We start from the raw sequence: 21,802 nt of genomic DNA, 5'->3' as shown, positions 1-21,802 counted from the left end.
GTCAACTCTAATTTGGAACAAACTCTCAGAGGTATTTTTAGGGAGCTGTAAATGAGATTGTACGGCTTTGAAGGCAACAGAGTGGCGCATTGCCATTATTATTGGTCCTCTTGCCAACCCTGCTCATAAAAATAGTAGTTTTAGCTTGGTACCCTTCTTCTTCGGAGTCATCATCCTCTTGGTCCTTCTCTTTTCCTGCCATCACCCACTCGCCACCCTTCAAGCTGGAGAGGAAAATTCAAAGAAAAAAAAATATTGTTAGACGCTAACATGAGAGTGCCAGTGGAAACTTTTTGCTTGTTTGTACTGCTTTCATCTACAAACAGGTGATAAAAGAAAGCAAAAACAGTGGCAAAGTTTCTTAGTAACAGCATTGTGAGCCAAAATTCTACTAAAGCATGTCACGGTATTATGTAATTAACTTATTAATTATTGGGTTTTCTTTTCATTTGTCGCTTGTGGATTGTGTTGGCACAATTACCTGCTCGTTTCCGTTTCAGATGGAATGAGATTTTCGTACATGGCGGCGAGCGCTTCAACTCTGGAGCTGGGAAGAGGAACAAAAAGTAAACAAACATGGTCAAACAGTTACTGATACATTTGTGAAGACAGAATGCAAGGACACTATTGAAATTTAATACAAAAACACATGTATCCTTTCAATAACAGATGACCTTTATATCGCAGTTTTGTAGACACTCCAATCGCTTTACAGAGAATAGAATAGAATAGAATAGAATGGACTTTATTGTCATTATATTTGCATATAACGAGATTAAGGACTCCAACTTAAGGTGCGGTAGTGGAAACAAATACGGGGTAAAAATAAATTAAATTACACAACAGGTAATAAAGAAAAAAACTAACAATTGAAATAAACAGACTACTATCCAATAAAAATAATACGCAATCCTGTACAGTCACCGATTCTGTTCATAACTTTTATGGACAGAATTTCTAGGCGCAGTCAAGGCGTTGAGGGGATCCGGTTTGGTGGCTGCAGGATTAGGTCTCTGCTTTTTGCAGATGATGTGGTCCTGATGGCTTCATCTGGCCAGGATCTTCAGCTCTCACTGGATCGGTTCGCAGCTGAGTGTGAAGCGACTGGGATGAGAATCAGCACCTCCAAGTCCGAGTCCATGGTTCTCGCCCGGAAAAGGGTGGAGTGCCATCTCCGGGTTGGGGAGGAGATCTTGCCCCAAGTGGAGGAGTTCAAGTACCTCGGAGTCTTGTTCACGAGTGAGGGAAGAGTGGATCGTGAGATCGACAGGCGGATCGGTGCGGCGTCTTCAGTAATGCGGACGCTGTATCGATCCGTTGTGGTGAAGAAGGAGCTGAGCCGGAAGGCAAAGCTCTCAATTTACCGGTCGATCTACGTTCCCATCCTCACCTATGGTCATGAGCTTTGGGTTATGACCGAAAGGACAAGATCACGGGTACAAGCGGCCGAAATGAGTTTCCTCCGCCGGGTGGCGGGGCTCTCCCTTAGAGATAGGGTGAGAAGCTCTGTCATCCGGGGGGAGCTCAAAGTAAAGCCGCTGCTCCTCCACATCGAGAGGAGCCAGATGAGGTGGTTCGGGCATCTGGTCAGGATGCCACCCGAGCGCCTCCCTAAGGAGGTGTTTAGGGCATGTCCGACCGGTAGGAGGCCACGAGGAAGACCCAGGACACGTTGGGAAGACTATGTCTCCCGGCTGGCCTGGGAACGCCTCGGGATCCCCCGGGAGGAGCTGGACGAAGTGGCTGGGGAGAGGGAAGTCTGGGCTTCCCTGCTTAGGCTGCTGCCCCCGCGACCCGACCTCGGATAAGCGGAAGAAGATGGATGGATGGATGGAATCCTGTACAGTATACAAAACACTATAGAAATACAAAATACTGTACAATATACAGAACAAGACAAGAGTACCGGAGTAATAAATAACAATCAGTGTCGGATGTATTGCACTCGAAGGGTAATATTGCACAGTAGGGTTATTAGGTGTAGGATATTGTATAGGGGTGAATTATTATTATAAGTTAGAGTTCAAGATGGTGATAGCTCCGGGAAAGAAGCTGTCTCTGAGTCTGTTTGTTCTGGCTCTGATGCACCTATAGCGCCTGCCCGATGGTAGCAGGACGAACAGGTGGAAGCCAGGGTGTGTGCTGTCCTTGGTGATGCTTTTTGCTCTGTTGAGGCAGCGGGAGTTGTGTAAATCCTTCAGGGAGGGGAGGGGGCAGCCGATGATATTTTGTGCAGACTTTATGACCCTCTGAATCGCCCGTTTGTCGTCAGTGCAGCTGGCGTACCACACTGTTATGCAGTACGTCAGCAGGCTCCCGACAGCCTAAGAACCCAGCATTCATTCACTCCACATTCACTGTGATTGTGGGATAGACTGACAGAAGCATGGATGCCAATTTGCGCCTACAGCCCCTCCGACCACCGCCAAACATTTATTCACATTCATACACCAGCGAGTTCGAAACTGGGACCAAGGTGGGTGAAGTGTTTTGCCTAAGGACACAACGATCTTGACTAGGATGGCGGAAGCTATACTCAAAAATGAAACCCTCAAATACCTGACACGGCCACAATAGTATCTGAGCCACGCCGTCCTTCTATAGGGCAATGGAGTACTTAGAAAATAGTTATTTTTATTCTAATACAGAACCCTAGTAAATGCATCGCAAAAACCTTTTTTTATTATCGTATTTTCCGCACCATAAGGCGCATCTAAAAACCTCCAATTTTCTCAAAAGCTGACAGTGCGCCTTATAATCCCGTGCGCCTTATATATGGACCAATATTGAGCCACAACAAGCTTAAACTTCATTTTCATAAAGTTTAAGCCTCGTAACTACGGTAAGCAGCCGCCAACTTCTTTTTCCCCTGTAGAAGAAGAAGCGCTTCTTAGGGTTAGGGTTAGGGCCAGGGTTAGAGGATTAGGGTTATAATAAGGCAATGCCGAATAAGGCATTAATAAGTACTTGATAATGACTAGTTAAGAGCCAATATGTTACTAATTTGCATGTTAATAAGCAACTAATTAATGGTGAATATGTTCCCCATACTAAAGTGTTACCATGTTTTTTTACTGGTGCACAAAATGAACCGTGCATGAACATCACCTTGTTCAAAGAAAAAAACTAACACAGTGCATAAACTCACAACAAATTACACATCTGAAAATCAGTCTGACTTCTACTGTTGCCGTATCCGTAATACGCCGATAGGGAGAAGTTTTTATTTACACGATGAGTCGGGTGTGTCTCGACCTCCGCCGAACCCATGAGGCCGACTCACCGAACCCCTAGGGTTCCATCGAACCCAGGTGAAGAACCACTGCTCTGGAGTCCCCGCGCGAACCCAAAAGGGACAAGCGGTAGAAAATGGATAGATGAATGTGAATGCAGACGTGAGCACATCACCCCCATTTTAGCGTCCCTTCACTGGCTCCCTGTGCGTTATCGAATCAATTTTAAACTCCTTTTATTTGTTTTTAAATGTCTAAACAACCTCGCGCCAACCTATCTCTCCGACCTCCTTCAGCCTTACTGCCCCACCCGATCCTTAAGATCAGCCGATCAGCTGCTGTTGACGGTCCCTGACACAAGGCTGAAGCTTAGAGGTGACAGAGCTTTCGCCATTGCTGCTCCCAAGCTCTGGAACGACCTACCTCTGAGTGTTAGACAAGCCTCCTCTCTTCCTGTTTTTAAATCTCTCTTAAAAACATACTTTTATTCCATGGCTTTTAACACTGAGTGATATCCATCCTGCAATGGCGCCCCATAATACACCTGCTGTGAACCTGTTTTTATGTTTTTATTTATTCTATTTTTATTTATTTATTTTTTTATCGTGTTCTGTTTGTGTTGTGTTGTTTGCTCGGTACTCGTTTTATCTTTTAACCTGTCCATTGTACAGCACTTTGGCTACCCCTGTGGTAAATTTTAAATGTGCTTTATAAATAAAGTTGATTTGATTTGATGCTTCTACTTTGAACTATTAGTTTTCTGACATTCACTTTGTTCCTGCTAGATGTATGTTTTATAGCGCTGTCAAATGATGGATTTTTAATTTAAGATTAATCACACGTTAGAATTTTGAAAAATAATGAATAATTACATGTACTTGTTCGCGTAATTTAAATTAACTTAAAAAGACCGCAATATTTGGACACAATTTTAGTGTCTGAATTTCATTAAAGAGCATTTTTTAAATGTTTTACTTGAATCATACCTGCCAACTTTTGAAATCAGAAAAACCTAGTAGCCAGGGTCCAGACGCAAAATGATTGATTGCATTCAGACAGGTTAAAATGTTGCTAAAACCATCACTTTTCTATCAGTCACAGTGACTTTTCAAAACAAAAATATTACAGCAAAAATCATATGGGTTGATTGACATGTTTATTCTGTAAGCTAACTTCAATAGTTTGAAATTATTTTGACAGTTAATGCCAGTTATCCTGTCAACCTTTCACAAGACTTCAATTTGTTCATTGAAAGTATAAACAGTATAATCACTTTTTACAGTAAACAAATGGTAAAACAGTACTAAACAATTCCATAAAAAAAAAATTGGTGTCATTATTAACTTTCTGTCCAAGCTTGTATAATCTACTGCCTTGTTCAATTGTAAAAAATATTCTGTGCCTAAAATTCACATTTCTATCACAATTATCATACTGTAAACATGGTAAGCTAACTTCATTAAAATTAATAGTCCTGTCAATAGCATGGAATTACAATTCAAATGTAGTTTTTTTGTAAGCCTTTCAAAAGAATTCAAAATATGAAAAATTAATGAAAATTAATTGAAGCCATCAGACACTTGAAAAGTGGCACATCACATCTCTAATGTAATCATTTGAACTTTTCAACAGAAATAGCACTGCAAAAATATTAAGGACATACTTCTGTATTTTGGTAGTTATGCTGTCAACATTTAACAAGATTTCTTCAACTTGGACTTGAAAGCATAAATAGTATAAACACTTTTAACAGTATAACAGTACTAAACAATTCCAATAGATAACATTGGTGTCATTACCTTTTTGTGGCTAAAATCCAAATTTAGGAACTGCATTAGACTTGTGTTTTTTTGTCCCAACGTGGTCTTTTACATCGCTAATTCCTCCGTGTCCGATCGAAAAATCTTGTCTGCACAAGGTGCAATTCGCGTAGTTTTCACCCTTTTTGGAACGGATAATTATTCCCGGATAGGCTTTTGAATATTCTTCACGGAATGACTGCAGTTTTCTTTTCGGTTTAAGACTCGTTTGCGATTTTTCTCCGGCTGATTCCATGATCGTTCGCTCGTTTGGAAACAATGGGCAACAGGTGCCTCCCGCATGGCATTCGGAATGGCTCGATAGGAAGTTACGGGAAGCAGTGTCGATTGTGATTGTTGTTACGCGATTTCGTGAATAAAACTTTAAAAAAAATAAAAAATTAATTAATGAAAAACCGTATTTTTTATCACTGCAACCGTAACCCGGAATAGGTTGATGAAAACCGTAGTAATTACGGGAAAACCGGAGTAGTTGGCAGGTATGTTGAATGCATGTCATTTATTTGTTCAAAACCTTTTTTTTTTTTATCAAGATACACATTTTGATGTGAAATTTGCCAACGAGCACACCAGTCGGAGTCTTCTCACTCATCTTTGCACTGACGTATGCATTGACCGAAACACTGACCATTATACAACCCACGCTGCCTTACAGGTTACCATCTACAGTAACCGTTACGGTAAAGGAGCATGTACGGTCATGACAGCCCTAGTTTTTAGTAATGTGTCTGAGAAAGATACGCCTAAGCATCAACCCATGTTAAATTTAATAGTAGAAAGTAGGGGTTCTTAACTTTTTTTGACCTGGGGACCCAATTTTTCCACTATAGAGGGGCCCGGGGCACACTCAGATATTAACACTGAATAAGTAATCTTACTCTTGATAGTCGTCTTCAATAATTATATCTAACCTACTTACATTTTACAACCAAGTCAAATGATATTGTCAGAATAGTTGTATCTAAGTTATCACAAAACTTTGTGTTCCATTGAGTTCAGCTCGCCCTGCGAGAAGACAAAAACTGTCTTTGATCCTACCAAGCAAAAGGCTTGTAGAACTCCACTGTGTAGGATGGGGAGCGACATGAGAGTGTCGGTTTCTTTGATGTATTGTAATCCACAGGAAGATATTGTCTTGACCAGACATCTACAAAGCGGAGAGGAAGCAGGACCTGACGCAAGCTCCGGGGAACTTTTCTTTGAACTGTTTTACGACCTTTTCTTTGAACTGTTTTGTAACCAAAGGCGATGGCTGTTAACGACCCCCCCCTCCCTTAGAAACAGCTGTTGCCACGTAATCAGGGAAAGTCCAAATAAAAGAGGAGGCGTACAATCTTTCGTCAGAGCGAGGGACGACACTGTGCAAGGGTACAGCGTCTACGCGTTTCTCCTCAATTGAGCCAAATTGAATTCTGTCTCTGTTTAATTCCTTGCTTCTAGTCTTGTTTAATAGATGTCATCAGTGTTTGAACCTGACAGATATGATCACAGTGATTATCATTTATTTAATACTTAGACCTCATAGGTATAGGTTTAGGTCAGGCTTATTAGAAAAATAATTACTAACCAAATATACTGCATAAGATGGGACTCATAAATAACTGTTTTTTTAATGTTGTGCTAAAATACATAAACTTTATTAATAATAAATATGTTTCGTAACTAAACTGTCAATACATTAAAGTGCAAATGAAAATACAGCGTCACCACTTTAGTCCTAATTTTTGCGCTTAAGAAACTTCTCTATGACTTTAACTCCAGACTTCTTCTGTTTGTTTGATATTGTCATTACTACCACAACTGGTGGAAAAGTGTACTACAACTGAGTACCCCTGCGGCCAATGCGGACCACAGCTGAGAAACATATGTTTTGGCGGCCGGGCATTTGCAGGCCAACAATGGGTTAAGAAACACTGGTTTAAAGTACTAAATCAAGCCCAAAATAATCACACCCTGGTCAAATTTTGTATTTAACTTCATCATTATCTATCTTTTAGTGGAACATGACACAGAAAAGCGACAAGAGACATTAAGAAATGTTGTTAAGGGAAAACAACAGTGGCAATTAAAGAGTCTTTAACACAACTTCCTACCTACTGTCACTTCTGTGTGTCATTTCCAGCCAGATGAATAGTCCCATTCAACTAATTGTGGTACTTTAGTAACAATAAAGGTGTGGCAGATTTCTCACCTTGAGTTCTGAAAATGTTCCGGCTCTGGTTCAGGTTCAGATTGTGATTTTGATGTAAATTTTTTTACTTGTTCATGCACGGACAACGAATACGTGTCATCATCTCCCGAATCATCCAGATCTGAATGGGCAGAATTGACGTGAAGGTAATCAGGAATGAGTTCGGGGAAAGAAGCGGTCGCCTTGGTGCTACCTGGTGTCCTGTCTTTCAACAGGTCCTTTGTCGGGGCTAACACTGGAGGAGGAGGCGGAGGAAAGGTATGTTCTCTGTCAGGGTGCACCTCCTCTACCTTCGTAGTCTCACTAAAAGTGACATGACCAACGGTTTTCTTGACACCATCGCTGACTCTGTTAACAAGAGAAGATAATGAGGCAAATTAACAGGACAGATGTCGGCTTAATGCATGTAAAAGACACACCTGGCAGAGGATTTACCTGTTTAGTGGTTTAGGTTCTGGCACCGGAGCAACGGGGGAGAGGAGCGCAGAACGGCGAGGCGGTGGATTTGAAGAAGCCTCTTCTGTAACTTTCACTCTGCACATTTGGAGCACGAGAGCATGTTTGAGACAGCAGGCTTGGATCACATTGAGTCGTTTTGGGTTTTCGAGACGGTATGAATAAAAAGCCCCCTTTATGAAAAGTGAGTTTAAAAATGCCTTCGCTAATTCAGTTTTATTCTGCACTGTTCTCAAACCTTTCTTCACAGAGTACCACCTCAGTGAAAACTTGGCTCTATATTTAATATTTTGGTCACTGTAACATTGCACACAGTTTGAATAGTAACACTGTGTTTGAATATAGTAAAATAAAACACTGTACTTTGAACAAGTGATTCGTTGGCGTACCACTAAATGGAGTCCACGCATACTTGCCAACCCTCCCGATTTTTACAGGAGACTCCCGAATTTCAGTGACCCTCCCGAAAGACTCCCGGGGCAACCATTCTCCCGAATTTCTCCCGATTTTCACCCGGACAACAATATTAAGGGCGTGCCGTGATGGCACTGCCTTTAGCGTCCTCTACAACCTGTGGACGCGGCCGCTTTTTCACCATACAAACAGCGTGCCGGCCCAGTCACATGTTGTATGCGGCTTCTGCATACATACGAACGTGACTGCAAGACATACTTGAGCAAAAGCCATACAGGCCACACTGAGGGTGGCCGTATAAACAACTTCAACACTGTTACAAATATGCGCCACACTGTGAACCCACACCAAACAAGAATGACAAACACATTTCGGGAGAACTTCCGCAACGTAACACAACACAAACACAACAGAACAAATACCCAGAATCCCTTGCACACCTCAACCCCCCCAATCTCCCGAATTCGAAGGTTTCAAGGTTGGCAAGTATGAGCCCACGTACTACTCGTGGTACACATACCAGTTTGACAATCTCTGTTATCAAATTTAATCAAAACACTGGAGGATTGTGATAGCCACGAACGAACTGAATCTATTGACTGGCTCGTTAACATGAACGATTGGATTGAGACGTAACAGCGGTTTATTTTAAGCGTGACAGTAAAGACATTTTTACGTCTTGTTCAATAAACCAAGACGGAAACAGCAGCAGCTTTGCGCATTTCAGTTGCAGTCTGGACGCATGGGGGGGTGTATGTCCTCTCTGCTATGACTGCAGCCGGGACTGCTGCGCGAGGATATAAGAAGAAGAACCATGATAAACATTCTGAATGTATTTCATCCATCCATTCTTTCATTCTCAAAATAATCTTACTTATCTCATCATATGAAATATAACTTACTTCACCAATTATTATTTATTTATTTTTATTGTGATTACTTATGGAGTATATTGTGAATAAATTGGGAACAAGAAGTGAACAAAAGTTTTAGCAACTGTTATGTAAAAGAAAAGGGGTAGGATTAAATGAGCTCTGCTTCTTCCTACTCCTTTTCGAACATGTTGAAAAGAGAAACTGGAAATTGTGATGTATCATGTTGTATGCTTGCATGTTCGAAATAAACTCAAACTCAACTCAACTGTCAACCTCACGGCAGCACCCGCTGAACATTCACTGCAAAGCGATACGTGCTTTCATGTCTCCAAAACATCCAAAAAAGTCGCTGCATTTGTCGCTAGTCGCTTTTGAGAAAAATACTGGCTAGATTTGTTGCTAGTCACTTTTGAGAAAATAAAAGTCACTAAGAGGAGCTGCTGGAAAGTCGCCAGATTTTGCGAGAAAGTCACCAAGTTGGCAACACTACCTTAGCTCATACTTGCCAACCTTGAGACCTCTGAATTCAGGAGATTGGGGGCGGGGTTAAAGGGGGAGGAGTATATTCATAGCTAGAATTCACTGAAATTCAAGTATTTCTTATATATATATATATATATATATATATATATGTGTGTATATTAGAGATGCGCGGATAGGCAATTATTTCATCCGCAACCGCATCAGAAAGTCGTCAACCAGCCGCCATCCACCCGAATTAACATTTAACCAACACCGCACCCGCCCGCACCCGCCCGTTGTTATATATCTAATATAGACGATGCAAGGCATTAGTGAGGTTATAAAGCTTTTGCCTGTTAAAGAAAGGAGACTGATCCAATGCAGTGCAGACATTCGCGTGCCACGCTGTCACGGCCCAGACGCACACCAGTGCGCAATCATATGGGAGCCGCGCTGAGCGCACCTCCAAGCGTGTCTCGCTGCCGGCGACGGCCGGGTATGGGCCCGACGCTCCAGCGCCATCCATTTTCAGGGCTAGTTGATTCGGCAGGTGGGTTGTTACACACTCCTTAGCGGGTTCCGACTTCCATGGCCACCGTCCTGCTGTCTATATCAACCAGGGTGAGCCCCACCCCTTTCGTGAGCGCACTGCGCGCGGAGTGACCCCTGTTACGCGCCCCCGGCAACAGGGGTGGCGGGCAGGTAAGCTGCGCGGGCGGAGCGCGCGGAGTGACCCCTGTTACGAGCCCCCGGCCACGGGGGTGGCGGGCAGGTAAGCTGCTTACCTGCTGCGCGTGACGCCGGCCGCGGCGAAGGCGGACGAGGCGGGGTGTCGGTGGGCGCGGTGGTGACCCTGGACGTGCGTCGGGCCCTTCTCGCGGATCGCCTCAGCTACGGCTCCCGGTGGGGCCCTCTCGGGGGAAGGGGCCTCGGTCCCGGACCCCGGCGAGGCGTCCCTTCTCCGCTCCGTAAAAGTGTCCATCTCTTCTTTTTTTTTTCTTCTGTTGTGGCATATGCTGCAGGTGCCTGCTCGTTTTTCATATGTGGGTAACAACATTTAACTATGTATATATATTTCCCAATTGGTTTAACTGCCACCCGCCTGAATCTATTTAAAATCTTTTTTTTTTTTTCAACCGCCCGACCCGACCCGCGGATAAAATCTAATTTTTTTTTATTTCATCCGCCCGATCCGCGGATAATCCGCGGACTCCGCGGTTGTGCCCGCAAACCGCGCATCTCTAGTGTACATATATATATATATATATATATATATATATATATATATATATAAAATAAACACTTGAATTTCAGTGTTCATTTATTTACACATATACACACATAAGACTCCTCTACTCATTGTTGTATTTGAAAGTGCAATGCTTTGCAGCCAGTAGCACAGCCTTTGAAGGAGCATAGGTATGGGCATAAATCTGTGAAATTTAATTTGCAGGAAAGGAGTGAGTTTAGGGTTGAATTGTCCATCCTCGTTCTATTCTCTGTCACTATCTTTTTTTTGACATTACTACTTGCCGTAGTTTTGAAGCAATGCATGATGGGATTCCCATCGTGAGAGCCAGCTCCAGCTCGTGGTGTCCAAGACGAGACTTAAAACCAGGGGAGACAGGGCCTTCTCTGTGGTCGGCCCTAAGCTCTGGAACACTCTGCCCCTCCATGTTCGAACTGCTCCCACAGTGGAGTGTTTTAAGTCTCGTCTTAAGACCCACTTTTATTCTCTGGCTTTTAACACTACGTGAGTTGTGTGGTCCTCTGTTGTCCTCTGTGTTTTTAAAATTTTGCTTTTTGCTTTCTATTTACTGTTTTAATTGGTTTTACCCTTTGAAATTGTTTTTAATCACATTTATTTTATATTGTTTTTAATTGTGTTTAATATTGTTGTGCAGCACTTTGGAAACATTTTGTTGTTTAAATGTGCTATATAAATAAAGTGGATTGGATTGGATAGGATTCCGGATGTTGTGTGTCAGTGTATTAACGTGCCGGCTGGAATAAACACAAGCTGAGAAATAGCTCCGTGCATGCCTACTTTATGGGTTATAGATAAACATATGGATAACGGAGACATATACAGGTAAAAGCCAGTAAATTAGAATATTTTGAAAAACTTGATTTATTTCAGTAATTGCATTCAAAAGGTGTAACTTGTACATTATATTTATTCATTGCACACAGACTGATGCATTCAAATGTTTATTTCATTTAATTTTGATGATTTGAAGTGGCAACAAATGAAAATCCAAAATTCCGTGTGTCACAAAATTAGAATATTACTTAAGGCTAATACAAAAAAGGGATTTTTAGAAATGTTGGCCAACTGAAAAGTATGAAAATGAAAAATATGAGCATGTACAATACTCAATACTTGGTTGGAGCTCCTTTTGCCTCAATTACTGCGTTAATGCGGCGTGGCATGGAGTCGATGAGTTTCTGGCACTGCTCAGGTGTTATGAGAGCCCAGGTTGCTCTGATAGTGGCCTTCAACTCTTCTGCGTTTTTGGGTCTGGCATTCTGTATCTTCCTTTTCACAATACCCCACAGATTTTCTATGGGGCTAAGGTCAGGGGAGTTGGCGGGCCAATTTAGAACAGAAATACCATGGTCCGTAAACCAGGCACGGGTAGATTTTGCGCTGTGTGCAGGCGCCAAGTCCTGTTGAAACTTGAAATCTCCATCTCCATAGAGCAGGTCAGCAGCAGGAAGCATGAAGTGCTCTAAAACTTGCTGGTAGACGGCTGCGTTGACCCTGGATCTCAGGAAACAGAGTGGACCGACACCAACAGATGACATGGCACCCCAAACCATCACCCAACCATGCAAATTTTGCACTTCCTTTGGAAATCGAGGTCCCAGAGTCTGGAGGAAGACAGGAGAGGCACAGGATCCACGTTGCCTGAAGTTTAGTGTAAAGTTTCCACCATCAGTGATGGTTTGGGGTGCCATGTCATCTGCTGGTGTCGGTCCACTCTGTTTCCTGAGATCCAGGGTCAACGCAGCCGTCTACCAGCAAGTTTTAGAGCACTTCATGCTTCCTGCTGCTGACCTGCTCTATGGAGATGGAGATTTCAAGTTCCAACAGGACTTGGCGCCTGCACACAACGCAAAATCTACCCGTGCCTGGTTTACGGACCATGGTATTTCTGTTCTAAATTGGCCCGCCAACTCCCCTGACCTTAGCCCCATAGAAAATCTGTGGGGTATTGTGAAAAGGAAGATGCAGAATGCCAGACCCAAAAACGCAGAAGAGTTGAAGGCCACTATCAGAGCAACCTGGGCTCTCATAACACCTGAGCAGTGCCAGAAACTCATCGACTCCATGCCACGCCGCATTAACGCAGTAATTGAGGCAAAAGGAGCTCCAACCAAGTATTGAGTATTGTACATGCTCATATTTTTCATTTTCATACTTTTCAGTTGGCCAACATTTCTAAAAATCAATTTTTTGTATTAGCCTTAAGTAATATTCAAATTTTGTGACACACGGAATTTTGGATTTTCATTTGTTGCCACTTCAAATCATCAAAATTAAATGAAATAAACATTTGAATGCATCAGTCTGTGTGCAATGAATAAATATAATGTACAAGTTACACCTTTTGAATGCAATTACTGAAATAAATCAAGTTTTTCAAAATATTCTAATTTACTGGCTTTTACCTGTATAATAGTCTCCTTCTTGTTGTGTGTGCAGTTGTGCACTCTCCAAAAGCCGTAGATGTTATAACATGACTGGGCCGGCACGCTGTTTATATGGAGGAAAAGCGGACGTGACGACAGGCTGTCCTCACTCAGGTCCGGCTGGAAATCGGGAGTTGTCCCGGGAGATTTTCGGGAGAGGCACTGAAATTCGGGAGTCTCCCGGAAAATTCAGGAGGGTTGGCAAGTATGCCTTAGCTTTGCTCAGGAGGACATTTTGTAAAAAAAAAAAAATATATATATATATATATATATATATATAAGAAAGAAACTGGCTTTGCTATAGGTCTTAAAGTAAATTATTGAGATTTGCCAAGTAGTCATGCCAGTTACAGATGTGGGAGCTGTAAATTTGATCATTTGTCCAGCAAATGCCTATTTACCGTGATGTTTTTGCCAAAAATGTGAGTGCAATGTTAGCATTGTAGTTCACATAGCTATGCTTGTGTTACTAACGTGTGTGTCCTCCTCATCCACTCCTTAATGTTACGTTATTGAACGTGACAGATGGCATCCACACACTCGGTCGGAGACAGGCGTGAACAAACAAAATGATTCATTAGCATTAAAGCCACAGACACAAAAAACTGTGTGTTATTTCAAGCAGTTTTAAAGAGTCAAAATTCTAGATTTTGGGCATCACACTTCCAATACACTCTTGTGAGCTCTCTGATAATATTTTAAAATTGTTGAAAAACTTTAAAATATGGGGACAATCTCAATAAATGAACTGGTTCCATAATATACCGTATTTTTCGGAGTATAAGTCGCTCCGGAGTATAAATGGCACCGGCCGAAAATGCATAATAAAGAAGGAAAAAAAAATATATAAGTCGCACTGGAGTATAAGTCGCATTTTTTGGGGAAATGTATTTGATAAAAGCCAACACCAAGAATAGACATTTGAAAGGCAATTTAAAATAAATAAAGAATAGTGAACAACAGGCTGAATAAGTGTACGTTATATGAGGCATAAATAACCAACTGGTATGTTAACGTAACATATTATGGTAAGAGTCATTCAAATAACTATAACATATAGAACATGCTATACGTTTACCAAACAATCTGTCACTCCTAATCGCTAAATCCCATGAAATCTTATACGTCTAGTCTCTTACGTGAATGAGCTAAATAATATTATTTGATATTTTACGGTAATGTGTTAATAATTTCACACATAAGTCGCTCGGCCAAACTATGAAAAAAACTGCGACTTATAGTCCGAAAAATACGGTAGTTTACTTCTGAACTCAATCATTCAAAAACGTAAAACAATAACAATGTGGGAACAAATGAATGGCAAAATAAAGCGAGTTTGTTACAGTAAAAAAAGAGTTAGAAAAAGTAAGAGTAAGGTCAAAAAACTGTGTGGCTCGATTCCACCATACCTGACTGCCATTACCCATAATACCTTGTGTCCAAACCATATTACCACACAGATCCCTCCGCCATATATGCAATTAAACAGTTACGTCATCAAATTATTTCGACAAATGTAATAATTACAAATAATGTGTACCTTATTATAATTATTCTAAGCATGCAAATAAAGTAAATACCGTATTTTTGGGAGTATAAGTCGCTCCGGAGTATAAGTCGCACCGGCCGAAAATGCATAATAAAGAAGGAAAAAAACATATATAAGTCGCACTGGAGTATAAGTCGCATTTTTTGGGGAAATGTATTTGAACTATGAAAAAAACTGCGACTTATAGTCCGAAGAATACGGTAAATACACATTTTTGTTGAGTAATAAATAAAGCACATTGTATTTCATTGCATGTTAAAGAAAGGGTTTACTGTGTGAGGCTTTCCCACGTCTTAAGTACCGTATTTTTCGGAGTATAAGTCGCTCCGGAGTATAAGTCGCATTGGCCGAAAAATGCATAACAAAGAAGGAAAAAAACATACCGTATTTTCCGCACCATTAGCCGCACCTAAAAACCACAAATTTACTCAAAAGCTGACAGTGCGGCTTTTAACCCGGTGCCCTTTATATATGGATTAATATTACGATTCATTTTCATAAAGTTTCGATCTCGCAACTTCGGTAAACAGCCGCCATCTTTTTTCCCGGTAGAACAGGAAGCGCTTCTTCTTCTACGCAAGCAACCGCCAAGGTAAGCACCCGCCCCCATAGAACAGGAAGCGCTTCTTCTTCTACTGTAAGCAACCACCCGCCCCGGAAGAAGAAGAAGCACGCGGTGCATGCTGGGATATGTGACGTTTCATTTCCATTTGTGTGTTTATGTAAAGACCCCAAAATGGCTCCTATTAAGTGTGTTGTCTGTCTAATTATAAATAATGCAGACGAGGCGTGTTAACTGAGTTCTCAACATTTACTCACAGCGTGCTCATAACCACATTCTAACTGCCAGCATACAACAACGCTTCTCAGGGCTACCGCGCATGCTCGTCACTATCGTTGCATGCTGGGTAGTGTAGTTGTTATATTTGCTAGCTCATAACATCACATTAAGAGACACGCTTACGCGCTTAATTCAATACTCGCCGTCATTCCGGGTGGATTGACAAAAGACCTCCAGCCGCTAGATATTGGTGTCAACAGGGCATTCGAAGCTAGACTGCTAACTGCGTGGGAACAATGGATGACAGAAGGCGAACACACCTTCACTAAGACAGAGGCAGCGCCGGACGACATTCGCCCAACTTTTCAATTCGGACACCGAAGGAGAAAAATTCGAGGGATTTATGAATGAAGAATAACTTCAGAAAGTGAGCGTTATGTTTATTTTGTGTGTTGTGACATTAACGTTCGAGCAACATTATGTTGCTATTGCTCTGCACTATTTTGAATTTTACTATGTTTGTGATTGCACATTTGCGTACATTTTGGGACAGAGTTGTTAGAACGCTGGTTTTTAATATATTATTAAAGTTTGACTGACCTATCTGACTGTTTTTTTGACATTCCCTTTAGCGCAGCGTAGGCGCGGCTTATAGTCCGGGGCGGCTTATTGGTGGACAAAGTTATGAAATATGCCATTCATTGAAGGTGCGGCTAATAATCCGGTGCGCCTTATAGTGCGGAAAATACGGTATATAAGTCGCACTGGAGTATAAGTCCCATTTTTTGGGGTTATTTATTTGATAAAACCCAACACCAAGAATAGACATTTGAAAGGCAATTTAAAATAAATAAAGAATAGTGAACAACAGGCTGAATAAATAACCAACTGAGAACGTGCCTGGTATGTTAACGTAACATATTATGGTAAGAGTCATTCAAATAACTATAACATATAGAACATGCTATACGTTTACCAAACAATCTGTCACTCCTAAATCCCATGAAATCTTATACGTCTAGTCTCTTACGTGAATGAGCTAAATAATATTATTTGATATTTTACGGTAATGTGTTAATAATTTCACACATAAGTCGCTCCTGAGTATAAACTATGAAAAAACTGCGACTTATAGTCCGAAAAATACGGTAGTGGATTTTTTTCCTCAAATATAATTCAAGTATAGGACAAAGGCAGAAAAGCATTGATGGCATCGCCGGAAGACCACAGCACACCATGGAACCTTCTGAGCATCCAATGAGGTGGTCCTGACGTCATAACAATATAGGGGTCTGTTTGATGATTGCTATAATAGCCTGTGATGCGTTAACAAGTGTAATTTACTGACGCAATGACAACATTTTGAAGGAATTACTAATGTCTCCGAGTGATTTTAGAGCACCTTTTTACCTTTTAGCCACAAATGATGTAGTGCCGTTGTCCATGGACATGTCAGCTGCTTGTTCTTGAGACCTGTTGAATATACAGAAGCCCATCTGTAATCTCAGCCTGGATGTAAAAGTGCGGCTTTCAGAGTCGAGACGTACTCGAATTTCTTTGCAGCAGAGAGCACGTAAGACCGCTCCCTGGCTGCAGTTTTGGGCAGGGCTTTGCTGGCTGCCGTCGTGCTGCAGAAAGAGCCATTACACTATAGTTAATGCAGGCTTTCAACAGGTAATGTTTAAATGAAGATAGCCTTACCGTTTCTCCTGCTCCTCACTGCTAATCGTGCTGTCCGCTTTCTCAGCGGGGGGCTTCACCGTGTGAGGCGCACTAAAGACGGGAAGTAAAAATATGAACAAATGAAAACATATTCGTAGCTTCGCCCAGTCCCCACAAAGCTAGTTTTTGCATGCTTACATCTTCTTGTAGCTGTCCGAGGATATTTTGGTGATGTGCGATGTGGCACTGCTAAAATGCAGAACACAATGAAGCTTGGACACTCAAAAGACACTTAAGTAGGTACCGTATTTTTCGGACTATAAGTCACAGTTTTTTTCATAGTTTTTCATAGGGGTGCGACTTATACTCAGGAGCGACTTAAGTGTGAAATTATTAACACATTACTGTAAAACAGGGGTGTCAAACTCAAATACTGCAGCATCGCGTGGACATCGGGGGCAGTACCTCTGGATTGGCAGACCGGGGTGGTGGTTCCTCTCTTTAAAAAGGGGAACCGGAGGGTGTGTTCTAACTATCGTGGGATCACACTCCTCAGCCTTCCCGGTAAGGTCTATTCAGGTGTACTGGAGAGGAGGCTACGCCGGATAGTCGAACCTCGGATTCAGGAGGAACAGTGTGGTTTTCGTCCTGGTCGTGGAACTGTGGACCAGCTCTATACTCTCGGCAGGGTCCTTGAGGGTGCATGGGAGTTTGCCCAACCAGTCTACATGTGCTTTGTGGACTTGGAGAAGGCATTCGACCGTGTCCCTCGGGAAGTCCTGTGGGGAGTGCTCAGAGAGTATGGGGTTTCGGACTGTCTGATTGTGGCGGTCCGCTCCCTGTATGATCAATGTCAGAGCTTGGTTCGCATTGCCGGCAGTAAGTCGGACACGTTTCCGGTGAGGGTTGGACTCCGCCAAGGCTGCCCTTTGTCACTGATTCTGTTCATAACTTTTATGGACAGAATTTCTAGGCGCAGTCAAGGCGTTGAGGGGATCCGGTTTGGTGGCTGCAGGATTAGGTCTCTGCTTTTTGCAGATGATTTGGTCCTGATGGCTTCATCTGGCCAGGATCTTCAGCTCTCACTGGATCGGTTCGCAGCTGAGTGTGAAGCGACTGGGATGAGAATCAGCACCTCCAAGTCCGAGTCCATGGTTCTCGCCCGGAAAAGGGTGGAGTGCCATCTCCGGGTTGGGGAGGAGATCTTGCCCCAAGTGGAGGAGTTCAAGTACCTCGGAGTCTTGTTCACGAGTGAGGGAAGAGTGGATCGTGAGATCGACAGGCGGATCGGTGCGGCGTCTTCAGTAATGCGGACGCTGTATCGATCCGTTGTGGTGAAGAAGGAGCTGAGCCGGAAGGCAAAGCTCTCAATTTACCGGTCGATCTACGTTCCCATCCTCACCTATGGTCATGAGCTTTGGGTTATGACCGAAAGGACAAGATCACGGGTACAAGCGGCCGAAATGAGTTTCCTCCGCCGGGTGGCGGGGCTCTCCCTTAGAGATAGGGTGAGAAGCTCTGTCATCCGGGGGGAGCTCAAAGTAAAGCCGCTGCTCCTCCGCATCGAGAGGAGCCAGATGAGGTGGTTCGGGCATCTGGTCAGGATGCCACCCGAGCGCCTCCCTAAGGAGGTGTTTAGGGCATGTCCGACCGGTAGGAGGCCACGAGGAAGACGCAGGACACGTTGGGAAGACTATGTCTCCCGGCTGGCCTGGGAACGCCTCGGGATCCCCCGGGAGGAGCTGGACGAAGTGGCTGGGGAGAGGGAAGTCTGGGCTTCCCTGCTTAGGCTGCTGCCCCCGCGACCCGACCTCGGATAAGCGGAAGAAGATGGATGGATGGATGGATGTAAAACAGGGGTGTCAAACTCAAATACAGAGTGGGCCAAAATTTAAAACTGAACAAAGCCGCGGGCTAAGGTTGAACAAATTCACCTTTTAATAGGGACCCAAACAAGTTTTGCATTGAATATTGAACAAGCAAGGCTTATATAACTTTATAGTGACGTGCAAAATCGAGTTTCAAATAATAATAATTCAAAAATATCAATGGCATATCAAATAAAATTAAAATTAAAATTGAATGCCTCTTTTCTATTTGCAGCCTTCTGAGGTAAATATCAAAATTAACTTTTTCCACAGGCTAATAATACTTTTGAAAATAAAAAACCAATAATGAACGAATCAAACATTCAAGCCTTGAAGTAGCAAGAGAAAGTTCATGAATAAAACGTTAATTATTGCTCAGTTTGCTACACTGATTTGCTTTAACACTGAATATGGAACAAGCAACGCTTATACAACTTAATAGTGCAAAATCAACTTTTGAAAAACAAACGAAAAAACATCAATGGTATATTAAATAAAATTAAATTAAAAAATTGAATACCTCTTTTCTGTTTGCAGCCTTCTGAGGTAAATATCAACATTAACTTTTTCCACAGGCTAATAAATTTGAAAATAAAATAACAATGAATAAACCAACCATTCAGGACTTTAAACTGCTCAGTTTGCAACACACTGATCTAATCTGATGTGCCCAAGCCAGATACCTGCCATCTTTTCTGGGATGCTAGTTCATTAATGTCGGGGCTCAGGTGGGTCGGGGTTGGTGGGGTGGGGTTTGGTGGTAGCGGAGGTTGTATATTGTAGCGTCCCGGAAGAGTTATTGCTGCAAGGGGTTCTGGGTATTTGTGCTGTTGTGTTTATGTTGTGTTACGGTGCGGATGTTCTCCCGAAATGTGTTTGTCATTCTTGTTTGGTGTGGTTTCACAGTGTGGCGCATGTTTGTAACAGTGTTAAAGTTGTTTATGCGGCCACCCTCAGTGTGACCTGTATGGCTGTTGATCAAGTATGCATTGCATTCACGTATGTGTGTGTAGAAGCCCATATATCATGTGACAGGGGCCGGCACGCTGTTTGTATGGAGGAAAAGCAGACGTGACGACAGGTTGTAGAGGACGCTAAAGGCAAATTTGGCCCGCGGGCCAGAGTTTGACACCCATGCCGTAAAATATCAAATAATATTATTTATCTCATTCACGTAAGAGACTAGACGTATAAGATTTCATGGGGTTTAGCGATTAGGAGTGACAGATTGTTTGGTAAACGTATAGCATGTTCTATATGTTATAGTTATTTGAATGACTCTTACCATAATATGTTACGTTAACATACCAGTTGGTTATTTATGCCTCATATAACGTACACTTATTCAGCCTGTTGTTCACTATTCTTTATTTATTTTAAATTGCCTTTCAAATGTCTATTCTTGGTGTTGGCTTTTATCAAATAAATTTCCCCAATAAATGCGACTTATACTCCAGTGCGACTTATATATGTTTTTTTTCTTCTTTATTATGCATTTTCAGCCGGTGCGACTTATACTCCGGTGCGACTTATAGTCCAAAAAATACGGTACTTTGAATCAAACTTTATTGACCGGAAGTTGCATAAGCCAAGCAGAAAAATCTACGGTGCCAGCACGTACTTTATGCTGGATATTTTCGAAGAAATACTGCATATATCTTTTGTTTAAGGTTGCATCGCCGGTATGTATCATAAATTCAACTTTGAAACTTGGTTTTGTCTAAAATATTTCTAGCTAAATTTACGATTTCTGCTGTATAATGAGATCTTTGTCATGCTCATTAGCGATAATTTTCGATGTCATCTAAAATGGCGTCGTAGTACAAATTCACTTTTGTCTACCTTCTCATGCCTTTAAAGTAGCATTACAGCATATACCGTATTTTTCGGACTATAAATCGCAGTTTTTTTTCATAGTTTGGCCGGGGGTGCGACTTTTACTCAGGAGCGACTTACAGTATGTGTAAAATTATCAACAAATTACTGTAGAATATCAAATAAGATCATTTAGCTCATTCACGTAAGAGACTAGACGTATAAAAAACAGGTCTTGATCCTACAAGTTTGTCAAATTATCGGCCCATTTCTAAATGACCTTTTGTGTCAAAAATTTTGGAGAAATGTGTTTTGGCGCAACTACAACCTTTTTTAGATGAAAATAGCACTTTAGATCCATTTCAGTCTGGATACAAAGCTTTGCACAGTACTGAATCTGCACTTTTAAAGGTTTTTAATGATTTGCTTTTAATATCTGATTCTGGCAGCTCTGCCATTTTAGTGCTTTTAGATCTTACAGTTGCCTTTGACACAGTCGACCACACAATTCTTTTAGATCGCCTGAGAGACTGTGTGGGTGTCAGGGGGACTGCATTAGAGTGGTTTAGATCCTACCTGTCAGAAAGGTCTTTCTCTGTCAGGCTGGGGGACGCCACTTCTTCTTCTGCTCCGCTTTACTGTGGTGTCCCCCAGGGATCTATTCTAGGCCCCATCCTGTTTGCACTGTACCTTCTTCCTCTTGGAGAGATTTTTAAGAGGCATGGAGTGTTTTATCACTTTTATGCAGACGACTGCCAAATTTATATGCCTATTTCAAAAGGCCACGGCCCCCTGACACTCCTTCTCAACTGTCTATGCGACGTCAAGGCTTGGTTAGCCCAGAATTTTTTAATAATGAATGAGGGAAAAACGGAAATTTTAGTGTTTGGTCCGGCCCTCACTGACTTGGGACCATTGCAAAATTATGTGCGTCCCAAAGTCACCAGCCTTGGCGTCACTATAGACAGCGATTTTAAACT

At 42.1% G+C, this 21,802-nt stretch overlaps 1 protein-coding gene across 45 annotated transcripts in view; it reads right to left on the bottom strand.

The window, feature by feature from the left end:
- znf185 (zinc finger protein 185 with LIM domain) overlaps positions 1-21,802 on the bottom strand; it is a 155,263-nt gene that overhangs the window by 112,183 nt on the left and 21,278 nt on the right. For all 45 annotated transcript variants that reach the window (XM_072912274.1, XM_072912273.1, XM_072912275.1 and 42 more), the window contains 9 exons: positions 17,338-17,388; positions 17,179-17,250; positions 17,025-17,105; positions 16,888-16,950; positions 7,680-7,778; positions 7,438-7,592; positions 7,245-7,365; positions 482-547; positions 153-224 (listed from right to left, as the gene is read on the bottom strand). In XM_072912274.1, the coding sequence (XP_072768375.1) occupies positions 153-224; positions 482-547; positions 7,245-7,365; positions 7,438-7,592; positions 7,680-7,778; positions 16,888-16,950; positions 17,025-17,105; positions 17,179-17,250; positions 17,338-17,388 (780 nt within the window). The remainder of the gene's footprint in view (positions 1-152; positions 225-481; positions 548-7,244; positions 7,366-7,437; positions 7,593-7,679; positions 7,779-16,887; positions 16,951-17,024; positions 17,106-17,178; positions 17,251-17,337; positions 17,389-21,802) is intronic.

This window comes from Nerophis lumbriciformis, linkage group LG35 (assembly GCF_033978685.3).
Source record: "Nerophis lumbriciformis linkage group LG35, RoL_Nlum_v2.1, whole genome shotgun sequence".
NCBI classification, from domain to species: domain Eukaryota; kingdom Metazoa; phylum Chordata; class Actinopteri; order Syngnathiformes; family Syngnathidae; genus Nerophis; species Nerophis lumbriciformis.
This window is presented reverse-complemented; position numbering and strand designations above follow the sequence as displayed.